The following is a 14,130-nucleotide window of genomic DNA, read 5'->3' as shown; positions in this document are numbered from 1 at the left end:
CCTGCTCAGCAGGGTGTCTGCTTCTCTCTGTCACTCTCCTTCTCTGCTCTCTCTCTCTCAAATAAATAAAAAGTAACATCCTAAAAAAATTTTTTAATTAAAAAATAAAAATAAATGAACAACAACAACAAAAAGTTGGGAGAGAAACTGACCAATATTGAAGACAGGTAAAGAAGACAAAGCATATGGATTAACAGGAGGAGTCCCTGAAGAAGAAAACCAAAGCAAAAACATAGAACAAATACTAAGGAATATAACTGAGAAAACATTCCTGGGAGGGAGAAAAAAGTCCTGAAACCCTATACTGAAAGAACATACCACCAGCCTAGGAATTCCAAGTCAGAATAACCAACAATATTCTAGCAAGATTACTGTATTCTAAGGAAAAAAAAAAATCTTATGAACATCTAGGCGAAAAGAACATATGGTTTATAAAGGAGAGAGAACTAAATTATCTGGATTTTTTTTTTTTGACAGCAACACTTTATGCCAAAAGAAAATGGAATAATATATTTAGATACCTGAGGAAAAACTGTGACCAAGGATTTTATATTCAGAAAAACTCACCTTCAAACCTATAAAGGTCACAGACGAGCTACTATCTATATAGAAGGACTTAAAAAGTACTGTTCCCCTGAGCCTTTTCTATTTGATTCCATTCTTTGCAATCTCTCCTCAATGCGGGGCCTGTCCCAGAAGGAAGCACTCTCTGGTTGGGTTCTAGCATACTGGGGTCTAGAATCTACTAGGGAAGGAGCTTTAGAGGATCCAAATGACTAGGCAGGGGTGGATGTAAGGACCTACGGAGAGCACTAAATATAGTGACTTACAGAACTAAGAAGGAGAGGCTGTTAAATGTAATGGCTATGTCATCTTGGAATTACAGAGTATATCATTTTTAAAGAGGGAGAAGAGAGATACCATAGATTAAAAAGTTGTGGCTTTTTAAAACTATTTTTTGGTAATCATCAACCAGTACTCATAACAGTATTTTTGCTCTGAGTCTGTCATATCTATAATATGATAAAGCATGTGAGATCAGGGCTCTCTAATTCACCCTCTGAGTCCTTGAGAACCCGGATTCTCAGTGTGGAAGAAGACAGATAAAGTTGCAAATTCAAGAGCTTAGGTTAAAACTAGATAGTCCAGAATTTGAACAAGGAATATTAAGATGAAGTCACAAGGTATTTTATTCTTAAATATATATGTATATTCTAGCCCCATTTACTGCAAAGTCTTAAAAAAAAAAAAAAAAAAAAAGATCATCAAAGGGGTGCCTGGGTGGCTCAGTCGATTAAGGGTCTGCCTTCAGCTCAGGTCATGATTCCAGAGTCCTGGGATCAAGTCCCACATCGGGGTCCCTGCTCAGCGGAGAGCCTGCTTCTCCCTCTCCCTCTGCCCCTCCCCCTACTCGTGCTTTCTCTCGCTCTCTCTCTCAAATAAACAAAATCTTTAAAAACAAATGATCATCACCATGGTAACAATGAGCATTCCTAGCATCCAAACTGATCTAGAAATTCCATTTTCCATTAAAAGAAGCCAGAGCTTCTGGCAGAAATGGCCGATATGAAGTGTGGGTGAAGAGATGTCCAAGATGAGCCTGGAACACCTTAACATACCAACTAGCAGGGAAGCTACCAAAAATGACGGTTTGTCAAAAGAACTCAGGAAACTCGAAGAAGTTCCCATTAACAAAGACTGGATGACCTAAGCTTTGAGATAAGAATTGTAATGAACCAAAACCCATGAAATATGTTCAAATCCATGAGCTCAAAATGAAATGAAAATGGGGGTGGAGGGGTGTGGGTGGGGAGAACCAGTTATCTGGTCATCTTCTGAGAATGAACCAATTCATTATCTTGAAAACTGGGTAAATAAAAGTTAAGAATCAATCATCTATCCTACTTTCCTATATGAACAGTACTACTGGGCAACCAAATAGTAGATAAGAGAGGGCATCAACTTACAATTTTTACCAGCTAAAAACTGAAAACAAAATAACAGAATTTCACATTACCATTTTGTGACCCCTAAGGATTTGTGGGATCTGAGCAGTGAGCATCGATAGCTGCACAAATCAAAAAAGAACAAAGACCAGACATCTCGGTATCATGGGCCTCTTGATGTAAGAACATAACACTAGCTATAGTCTTGCTGAAAGGATTGAACCTGAATCTGATCACACTTCAGGATCCAGCTGCCAGTTTGCGGGGAGTTCAGAGGACAGAGGAGCATGTTGAATTGCACCATTAGCGTGCAATCACCAAAAACTAGATGCAGGTCAAAGATCAGGCTTCTTCATCAGATTCATTGTTAAGGACAAGAAAACAATGGAGGAGGAACCTACAGATTACAAAAGACTTACAAGACATATTAAGTTCTTTAAGCTAGCAAGACTAAGCTATAGTGTCTAGAAATGCATGCTGGGGTGATTAAAACCATGAAGAACAGCAAGGAAGGAAGTATTCGAAGAGTGGGAGTAGTGGTTACTTTAGGAGGGAGGGAGGGGTTAGCAGGGGATGCAGCACATGGAAGAGTCTGGGAAGGCTGGCTAAGTTCTGTTTCCTGACCTGGGTGGTGGTTAGAGGGTATTCCCTTCACTGAACTTCCTTCCCTGTTTAGCATGTTTTATAATTTAAAAAAGGGTGTTTTTAGATGACTCAAACCTACTTCTTCAGGAAAAGTTAAGTCTCAGTTTAAGATTTTGGCATCAGTGGACTAAATAATGTTCCTTTCCCTTAGTAAAATGTGTCTGCCGCCATGAAAATGATCAATTTAGCCAGGCACACTAAGCGGAACAATTCCTTTTAACAAAGCAGCGTATTTCATTATAATCTGACTTGGCTGCCAAAATTATGAGATCACAGGAGGAGTTATCCTCAGCCAAAAGTCCATGAGGAAAAATGGGTAAATGTTTAACTGACACAGTTAGGAATTAATTTGTGTTTATGTAAAATAATTTTAATTAATAAAACTTTCCAATGTCTCTAAGTCTGGCTCAGTCCACAGAAAATAAGGAGGGTAGTGTGGGTCTCCAAGCTCTGCACCTGACATGCACAAGACTGCCTGCAACTGACCGAGGGAGCACCTTCACTTCTTTCTGCTCTCAGTGCATTACTCCCCATCTGTACTTACGGTAGTCTTTCAACATATTTTGGGCCAGGATTAAGAACTGATCCAAACTAGTAATTACATTTTAAGGCCAAGAAGAACATAATCAAGAATAAGAAGTATTTAATATACATTAAAAAGTATCCCAAAGCCTGGTTTCACACCTAATCTACTTTTGGAATCTAAATGAGGGAATGTAAAGAACTTAAATATCTTTCATGTTGTTTGTGTAGCTACATAAAAAAGACTTTCTTAAGAGGGTCCGACTAGACAGAACATACCTTCTGACCTTGGCTTGGAAATAAGCACTTTACTTATCGCAAAACTTTACTATTTCCCGATATCTGTTACATATCCCATTTTTTATGTATAACCTTTGGCATTTTCTATGTATAACCTTCCACTCTAATATGCCATTCATGCTAGCAGTTTTTTCTCTCCTTTTGAGGGAGGGAGAGGACTTGTGGATCAATGGCATTCACAGAATGCCACAGAGCAGATGTGACAACTGTCAATAAGCACGCACACATGCACACCCATACAAAAGAAGAAGACAATACAGTACAAGGTCTCTGATATAAAGGCTTACAAGAGGCTTATCTATAGGTACACTTTCATGTCACTCAATCAGTGTATAATCCAATGGACAATCGAAACTGCTCTGACTTTCTGCTTTTCAAGCCCCTACACACACACTCTCTTTGGGAGCAGTAGGTGGGTCTCACTGGCCTGTGTGCATGCCACACCCTGGGAGCTTACCATAACCGTGCAGTCCTCTGAGCCACTGGCAATAACTTGATCATTATGTGGGCACCAGTCTATGTCAAGCACTGGTCCTGTGTGGCCACATACTGTGGGGTAGGATTTGTCGATCCGACCAGTCTGAGAGAAGAGAGAAACAAAACTCCTGTAAGTAACACCAACACCACAGAGTTTGTGTGTTTTCTCAAACCCATTTTTCTTTTGTTACCTCCACCCCAAACTCTCCAGTGTCTACATATGATGACATTCACATCGGTCAGTGTCAACTAGTAGGAACTGTCAACTTGCATTTCTAGAAATAGCTACTGCCAAGGACACTCCGCCAAATTATAAGGATCCAGATTTCTAGAACCACAAAGGTATTATTTAATCAACTGCATTAATAGACACAGCAAACGAAAATACAAAATCTTGGGCGCCTGGGTGGCTCAGACAGTTAAGCGTCTGCCTTCGGCTCAGGTCATGATCCTAGGGTCCTGGGATCGAGTCCCGCATCGGGCTCTCTGCTCCTTGGGAGCCTGCTTCTCCCTCTGCTTCTCTCTCTCTCTCTCTCTCTGTCTCTCATGAATAAATAAATAAAATCTTTAAAAAAAAAAAAAAAAAGAAAATACAAAATCTTTTCACCAAAATACAATTTGTAAATTATAAGTGTGTTTTTACTATTAAAAAAAAAAACCTTGGTATTATTTTATTTTATTTTATTTTTTTTTAAGATTTTATTTATTTATTTGACAGAGAGAGACACAGCAAGAGAGGGAACATAAGCAGGGGAAGTAGGAGAGGGAGAAGCAGGCTTCCCGCAGAGCAGGGAGCCCGATGTGGGGCTCGATCCCAGGAACCCAGGATCATGATCTGAGCCGAAGGCAGACGCTTAACGACTGAGCCACCCAGGCGCCCCAACCTTGGTATTATTTTAAATGTTAAATATAACTTTTAATATAATTAACTAACACCCTTGAATATAACAAATTACCAGTTCTGGAAATGAATGGCATTGTGAGCACACTAAGTTAGGACAATAAAAAGAAATGCTTTAGCTATTGCTCACAGGCTAAAGGACATATTTTATTTTAATGTCTTAGTCTCTTCACTATCTTCAATCAACAGAAGAGCCAGCCAGATCATCTAATTAACACCAGCTTGGATCTCACCCATTATCTGGTCCACATCTCATTAAGAACACAATTTTCAATATTGGTTAAGTAGCCATCATAATATGCTCATGTTATACATTTGAATCTAACCAGTCAATCTGGCTTATCAAGCCAATTTTGTTAACCAAGACAAATGCTACTGTTAACAACAAGTATATAAAAGCTATTTCCTTTTTTAAACAGGTTAACGCCAGTCCACGCTGAGGTCCTATATGCTCTAAAAGCAGGCATACAAAAAGGAATCACTGCCAAGCAAAACGGAACCTATTTTTTGTTGTTGTTTTTCTCCTGTTATGGCAAGTCATCACAACACTGAGGCAAGGCTTCTCGGAAATTTCTCAAGATCAAGAAATTCTATGATTTCTCCACTTTGACTCAACCATGGAAATCTCCAGAGAAGCAGTATGCTACATGCAAAGACCACAGTACCCAGTCAGACAGATTGGGTTCAAATCCAGGCTCTATTGTTTCAACAGCAGACGACCTTAGGCAGGTCATATAATCTGAGCTTCATCTCATCACCTGTGAAATGAGTAACAAGAATACTTATCTCCCAGGATTACTGTTAGGATTAGATGAAATAAAGTTTTTTGGCAAGGCTAACTTAGTATTACAATTATCTGTGTAAGGTATGTAAGAAATCTAATTTCAGTTGTACCTCAGAGATATTGCAGGTTCTGGTCCATATCACTGCAATTAAAGCAAGTCAAATGAAGTTTTTGATTTCCCAGGGCACATAAAAGTTATATTTACACCATACTGTAACCTATGAAGCGTGTGATAGCATTAGGTCTAGAAAAAAAAATACAATGTATAGACCTTAATTAAAAAGTACCTTATTGCTAAAGAACGCTAACCACTGCTAACCATCATCAAACCGTATAACAAATAGTTACGAAAAAGTCTGAAGTATTCCAAGAATAACCAAAATGTGACAAAGAGACATGAAGTGAGCAAATGCTACTGGGAAAATGGCATCGACAGACTTGCTCCACACAGGATTGCCAGACCTGCAGTTTGTAAAAAAAAACAAAAAAACATAAAACACACAGTACGTGAGAAGTGCAGTAAATGAGGTAAGCCCGGATAGTGCTTGGAATATAGTAAATACTAAATAAAAAACCACTGTCACTTATTATTAGTTCTCGCTCTCTCTCTATATATATTAATTTACTCCACCATTAAGAACTACAAATATGTGTCCTTTATGAACTTTCAGGGGCCAGACACTGCTGAGTACCAGAGATACAAAAGTAAACAGGGCAGCTCCATCCTGGCTGAGCGTGGAGTCCAATTAAACCATCAATTCCAGCGCAGCATGAGACATGCTCCACCAGGACAGGCACGCGTGGCAGGGACACAGAGGGGGACATTCAACCAGGCCTGTGGGGGTCACAGGTTTTCTGCTGAGAAAGAAGAATTCTCAACTGAGGTGTGGAGATGGCCCTGTCCACAGACCTGAAGCCTGGGTTTTTCACATGCTCATTTCCCCTTGCAAATCGGATTCAACCCCGTTTTGATCTCCAGAACTGCATAACCAAAAAAGGAATCCTAGAAGAAAATGCCAACGAACACGTTATATAGCATGTGGTTGTTTGTTATAAGGAGAGGCCCTATGGGTCATTTACAGGCAGCCCAGCACAAGGGGCTGGGAACCAGACTGCCTGGGTTGGCAGCGTGGCTCCATCCTTTCCCAGGCTCTGTGGCCCTGGCCAAACGACTTCATCTTCCAACCTCATTTCCTCATCCGTAGAACAAGAATGTTACAACTCCTTCTGTAAGAGCTGATGTGAGGATTAACTGGAGACAAAGTAAAGGACTTGGTACTACTTTCCCAGCACCTGAAGGGCTCAATAAATGTTACCCCAAACTGAACTGCTGGAATCCACTCTATCATATCCCTGATCGTGTCTTTCCTTAAAGAAGCAACTGCTACTAAACACCTTAGCCAGGTGGTTTTCCCTATCCCCCTCCCTGCATCCTCACCGAAACCATGTGAGTAACCCAGCCCTGAAGCTACTGCTGGCCACCCCCTGACATTCTACTGCTAAAGCAGGTGGTAACGGAACTCACAGGGGTCCGTTTTATTACGATATACAGAATACAAAATTTTAACATGGACACTACATTAAATCCACCAGCTAAAAGACAGCGTGTCTCAGATTAGATTAAAACCAGCTACGAGACATGTTTAAAAAATAATACAACTAAATTAAAAACTAAAAAGGTCACTAAAGGAGGGGAAGGGTATAAAAATATGGACCAGCCAGCTATGCTAGAACAAGCTGACTTTAAGGTGCGATGCATTATCCAAGATTAATGTCACTACGTAATATTTAAACAATTCACTGGGATGCTACAGTCACTATGAACTTTAACTCATCTAACTACATAGATTCAAACTAATTATAGCAAAAGCTGACAGAACCAGGAAGAGAAAATGACAAAGCCATAATCTTAGAAGATGTTAACAATGACTTACTCTCAAGCAAACAGACAAAAATTAGCATGAATACAGAAGACTCTAGCAAGTAACAAGCTTGATCTAATGGACGTATCCGGCCTTGGAGCCAATATTTTAAAATAAACTTTTTTTTTTTCCAAGCACATATTAAACTTTACCTCTTTAAAATGACCAGTTAGGATACCACAAAGCAAATCTCACAAAATACCAAGGAATCAATATCCTGTGGCCCATTTTCAGAGTATAATGCAATTCAATTAAAAATTAATAGAAAGGGCGCCTGGGTGGCTCAGTTGGTTAAGCGACTGCCTTGGGCTCAGGTCATGGTCCTGGAGTCCCTGGATCGAGTCCCGCGTCGGGCTCCCTGCTCGGCAGGGAGTCTGCTTCTCCCTCTGACCCTCCCCCCTCTCATGTGCTCTCTCTCATTCTCTCTCTCTCAAATAAATAAATAAAATCTTTAAAAAAAATTAATAGAAAAATATATAAACCCAAAATCCCCAAGGCATCAGAAAAAAATTTTATTTAATTTATTTTTTGACAGAGAGAGAGACAGCGAGAGAGGGAACACAAGCAGGAGGAGTGGGAGAGGGAGAAGCAGGCCTCCAGCCAAGCAGGGAGCCCAACACGGGGCTCAATCCCAGGACCCCAGGATCATGACCCAAGCCAAAGGCAGACACCCAACAACTAAGCCACCCAGGCGCCCCTGAAAAAATTTTAAATTTACTAAATTCTTCACACACAAAATTATAATGGCCAATAGAAAAAGGTTAAAACTGATCAATAAACACATGACATTTCACAATTCATGGGACAGAGCTAAAACAGATCTCCTTAATGGAAAATCAGTAGCCTTAAATGCATATATACAAAAAGTCTGAAAATTAAGAAGGTAAGCACATAATGAAAAGTTAGAACATACACAGAGCACACCCAAAAAATGTAAAATTATGAGAAGAAATTAACAAGGAATAAAATAAATAATAAGCCAGATTGACACAACAGGATAGATTAGGAAAAGAGAGCACAAATACCAGGAATTTGAAAAGGGGCATAGCTTACAAATATGGGGTAAATTTACATGACATGAAAATACTACGAATAACATCTGAAAACATGTTGAAAACACGAGATAGGCAATCTCCTAGGGAAAAAAAAAATTATATCAAAACTTTTTCAATAAATAAAAAACCTGAACAGACCCATAACCATAAAAGAACCAGCAACAGAAGTCCACATAGTATCCACCTCCCCATCAATCATGTAACACCAAAAGCCACTAGGCCCAGATGGTTTTACTGGAGAGCTTTACAAAACACTCAAGGAAGAGATCATCTCAGACAAAACTTCCCAGAGAACAGAAAAGAGGAGCACCACTGAACTCATTACATAAGGAAATGTACCACCCTGACACAAAGGACGGTGTAAGAAAGAGAAATTGAAGCCCATATGACAAATACTGATGCAAACTCCCCTCAAAACAACAACAACAACAACAACAACTAAACCAAACTCAGCAGGTGTTGTTCTCAAAAAACATGAGCAAGAGTGGAAAGACAAGTTGCAGACAGAGAAAATATATATGCAACATCCATACCGGACAAAGTCAACAAACAACCTAACAGAATAATGGCAAATGGTACTGAGCACAGAATTCCCAGGGAAGGAAACCTGGACAACATATAGATGTAAGAAAAGATACTGCTCTCCCTGGTAATCAGGGAGCTACAGATTAAAATAAGGTAACATTTTACACCTATTAAAATTGGCAACAATTTAGAAGTCTAAATACAAGTGTTGCCAAGGATGTCAGGAAAGAGGAACTCAAAAACACCTGTCACAGGAGATTTTCCTGCTACAGTACTTTTTGAGAGCAATCTGGAAACAAGTGGAAGTGAAGATGCCCACCCCTGAGCAATACTACATGACACTGGGTGGTCTGTGGGAGAGAAAGGTTCCCATGTTTGACACAGAAAGGATATTAAGGAGAGCATCACTGGGAATAGTGAAAAAAAGCAGAAGCAATTTAACTGTCCTTGGTATGGAAATAAATATCACTTATGTAAAAGTTTAACATATATAAAATAATAACCTATATATAGATAGATACACATGTAATAAAAGTACACATCCCAACTTTGAGGAAATGGATACCTCTGGTGAAGGAGAAGAGGAGGAAAGAGAAATGGAATTTTAGCTACATCTGTTACGCTTTGTTTTTTAAAAACAGGAGATATGAAATGAACAGGGCAAAATAATATCTGTTTAATCTTGTGGGTAAGTACGTGAGTGTTCTATTATTTTTCCTATTTTTAAAAAAATAATTAAAATATAATAAAGTTGAGAAACACACCAATGTATTGTTATTCCCCACCACCACCACCACCAATGTACTGTTATTAACTTTACATTAAGAGATCTTTACTCCCAAGGAAAAAATGTTTTTCTATCTGAACTGTTTTATCTCAGAGTCTTTGCATCCTTACACTCTCCCCAGCAAACCACGTCTGGCATCTTTGATGGCAAAGTATAGTCACTAAACTCTGAATTTCCAAGGACACAAAATAATTTTTTCCAATGTGGGTTAAGAAGAGCTTTTGCTGAGATATACAAAAATTTTGAGGGCAATTTGGAAGTACTAATACAAGTTGTTCTTAATTCTACTGAGAAGTTTACTAAATAACTTCCTTTTTAAGGTATTATACATATTGGCATAAAGATACTGGCCAGTATTGTTCAGTCAAGTCAGACATTTAAGAATAGGAGTAAGCTTAGCTGCCGTTCTCAGCTTCGTGCTGACAAGTCCATAGCATCAAAGCACTAAAGAGCCTAATGTTTTCATAGGAACTTGAATGTCATTTAAAGAGCAACTGCCACCAATTGCCCATTTTTCTATCAAAAACAAGTAATAGTAAAAACAGCTAACACTTGGGGTGCCTGGGTGGCACAGTTGGGTAAGTGTCCGACTCTTCGTTTCAGCTCAGGTCATGATCTCAGTGTCGTGAGATCAAGCCCTGAGTCAGGCTCTGTGCTCAGTGTGGAGTCTGCTTGTCCCTCTCCCTCGGCTCCAACCTCCCCACTCCCTGCTGCGTGCGTGCTCTCTCTCTAAAATAAATAAGCAAATAAATTAATTTTTTTTAAAAAGTAGCTACCACTTTCAAAAATTATATTTCATGCTAGGAACTGTATGAAGACCTTTTAGATCTTCAATGTCACAAAGCTGCTTTATGACATAGCAACTTTATTATCCCCATCTTCTAAATAAAGAAATGGAGTGAAAAAGCAGAGATCTAAAACATCACTGACCATCCAGCCATACTAGATTTCCATAGGGAAAGGAAATTCCCACTAGGCCACGGGTTGTGAAAAAGGCATGAAAGTAATGTTAAAATTATTGGCAGCTGGTCATCAGAAACAGAGTTAATAAAAAATGTATCCTGCCAACAGCTGTTTCCTCTGGTTGTAACATCATCACAAATCCTTACAACAAATAAAACAGGGAAAGTAGCATCATGTTGCAGCAGAACAAAAAGGGAATCGACTAAATGTCTGACAGTGATAGAGGAACAAAAAGGGGAGAAGTGCGAGAAGAACTGGCATTTTAAATGCGCACTGACTGTTTTACATACAGGATGCTCACCACACACAATCCAGGGTCAGCTATCTGGATTTCAAGGGCTTATACCCCTGAATATCTTCTTACCCATAACAAAATCAATCAAAAGAGAAGCATAACGTATTTTACCCAATGAGTATACGTTATTAAAAGGGCAGAGCTGGGCAATTATAAACTGCTGAGCGTGCGAGTACATGGAAACTGGAGGAAACCATACAATACTGGCCTTATATGGTAAAGATGTGGACGCATCGTTTCTGAGAAACATTTTGCACGAGGATCTAATGAAAATGCATTTCTCGTTCATACCCATGACACATCCTCATTCATCATGCAGTGAATAGGCCGAGGAATCCATGTCTAATTGCTGGCTTGTGAAGGACCACTCAGAAGAGACATCCACTGCGAGTCACGGTGACACCACAGCTCACCTGCACCTCTAAGCAGCAAATGTAAGTGAATGCTGAGGCTGGAAAAAAGAGTTACAAGAATTTAATGCCAGCCTTTTTTTTTTTTTTTTAACTAAATGGTGACTTATTTTAAGTACTACCAATCAGTTTTCCAAGGCTTACACATAGAGTAATTTCATTTACTAACTAATCAGGTCACTGTCTCATTAAGGATGTGTCACACCTCAGCTTCATCATCTAGAATATCACTCCTTTTCTAGCATGGAACTGAAGGTTTAGCTGAGAACAGTCTGCCACCACTTAGACTCCCTGCTTTAAATAATGTTTAAAGACTTATCAATTACTCACTAGTCCCTGCCCCTTGTCACAAGAAAGCTCTTATTGTACCTCTCTAGCTAAAACTCCAAGTGCTGGGGATGGCCAGCAAGTCAACTCAAGTAGCAAAATGACCAAAGTTACCAACAGCACCGGCCCCGCGCCTCGTTCAGAAACTTGTGGCGTATCAGTGAAATAGGTCAGGGCACCGGCTTAGGGACTGTCCTTATCTAAAAGATCCAGCGGTCTGCCCAGGGCCCAGCACCATGAGCCCCATGGAAAATTCAGCCTCCAAAGCGTGTGCACGGCTGGCACAGGGGAGGGGGCGACAGCAGTTCCCATGTGGCTGGCCCGAGCGGAGGCTGACGGCTTTGCCATGTTCCAGCCAGCAACCCTCATGGTGGCAGAAAACCACCTAGACACTAGCACTATCATTTACTTTGGGTTTGGGGAAAGTTCTCAAAAATTTCAAAGCAGCCACAAAACTCAACAGAGCTCCTGGAAACTGACGCTTCAACTAAAACCAGAGTTAGGCAACGCTTTCCTCCAAGAGGCATTTTTGGGGAGGGGAAAGTAATCAAAATTTAAGCACCGGTAAATACATTATCTGACTGTTCTAAGAAGGAATGTTTGTGATTTTAAATAACCTTGCAAACACATTCCTCCTGAGGCATATAAAATTCAGTGTAACTCTTACAGTATTTCTAGTTGCTAAAGACATTTCCCATCAATTTCGATAGGAAACCGTAACTTCTCTCACTTACATCTCACAGTGTATCTTATTTATTTATTTCTCACACCTCACGTCAAAAAGGAATCCATACTTAGGACGTGCGCTCATCCTACAAGCCAAAGGCTATACCACGCAATGTTCGTGCAATACGCATGAACAAAAGTGTACAGAAGTCTTCTCACAGATCTGTTTCTATAAAGGAGCTCCACCCTGCAATGTGTTTTAAAGGAGCTGATGGTATATCACAGAGGAACCTGCACACATTTTCACCCTCCCAAACTCTCAAAATTCAACATTGGGAAGCTTGCCCATATGACCTCTGCATTATATAAAAGATCATTCAGAATGACTTGTTTCTTTTTTTTAAAGATTTTATTTATTTGACAGCGAGAGAGGGAACACAAGCAGCGGGAGTGGGAGAGGGAGAAGCAGGCCTCCCGCGGAGCAGGGAGCCCGATGCGGGGCTCGATCCCAGGACCCTGGGATCATGACCCGAGCCGAAGGCAGACGCTCAACGACTGAGCCACCCCGGCGCCCCAGAATGACTGTTTCTTAATGTAACCGCAACCCCTAACATGATAACTGTTTTCAATCCACACATTAGCTTGCTCAATATCAGGCTGAAGATACTACCAAACTGGGGCTACATGAACATCTAGCGGGTCCTTCAAAATATACCATTTTGTTAATTAAAGTCACACAGCACTTTAACCAGCAGACTCACTCTTTCTCACAATAACCTAGGTCTCCAAAAAAGTTAATAAACTTCCACGGTGTTAAAAAGTGACACGTGTTAATTTTTATCAGTCAAATCAAGTATTCCCCTTTAAGATGCTCCACGTATCCCATGTACGAGGTCTTTCTAGCTGACATCCTGGAGTTCAGTCATGCAGACCCCGGCTGTTCCAGGGTGCGTGTGGGCTTCTGACAGCAATCCACACCGTCCCCTTCATCTAGTCCTGCATGGCAGCTTCCCAGCGCCTTTCCAACTTCTGACCTGCAGTCATCTCATCCAGCTGCTTTATAATCTGTGTGATTATCCAGACTGACTTCACCACCCTTGGATATAAATGCCTAAAAAGCCCCTCCCTATCCTGACTCAAGGAACAGGAGACAAAGATTTTCCAAACTGTCCATCCTTATTTTATATTTATATATTTTAGGGAAAAAATGCCGATCAAAATCACTTTATATGCCCAAAGTTCAATAACTTTGTCATTCTGTCCATACTTTAAAAGATCTTCTGTAAGGCACTGATAATGACTCCTTACTGGCCTCCGAGTAGTACACTGAGAATTCTTGAACTCTCGGCAAGGAGAATGGTAAGTCAAACATGTGCTCGGAAGCAAAGGAAAAGTTTTCAGCCCAGGCATAAGGGCTCCATTCACACTGTGCAGAGTTCAAAGGAGTCCAAAAAGGATGTCTATTGAAGTTTTTTTCAACTTCCTTTTTCTTGTATCAGTATTATTTATGTGGATACATGTTCTGTTGAAATCTCTTCAGGCCCTATTGCTCCACACGAAGAAGCTACACAGTCAGTGATAGTGGGACAGGGTAGAGTGGCACAG

General features: G+C 40.2%; 1 protein-coding gene across 4 annotated transcripts in view; it reads right to left on the bottom strand.

The window, feature by feature from the left end:
• The window catches only part of CORO1C (coronin 1C), a 116,822-nt gene that overhangs the window by 24,693 nt on the left and 77,999 nt on the right, over positions 1-14,130 (bottom strand). For 3 of the 4 annotated variants that reach the window (XM_035017212.1, XM_035017213.1, XM_035017215.1), the window contains one exon: positions 3,871-3,993. In XM_035017212.1, coding sequence (XP_034873103.1) covers positions 3,871-3,993 — 123 coding nt within the window. Of the gene's footprint in view, positions 1-3,870; positions 3,994-11,330; positions 11,594-14,130 lie in introns of those variants that run through there. The other variant, XM_035017214.1, reaches the window with a different exon arrangement.

Source organism: Mirounga leonina, unplaced genomic scaffold (assembly GCF_011800145.1).
Source record: "Mirounga leonina isolate KUSES-001 unplaced genomic scaffold, KU_Mleo_1.0 Mir_171, whole genome shotgun sequence".
NCBI classification, from domain to species: Eukaryota; Metazoa; Chordata; class Mammalia; order Carnivora; family Phocidae; genus Mirounga; species Mirounga leonina.
This window is presented reverse-complemented; position numbering and strand designations above follow the sequence as displayed.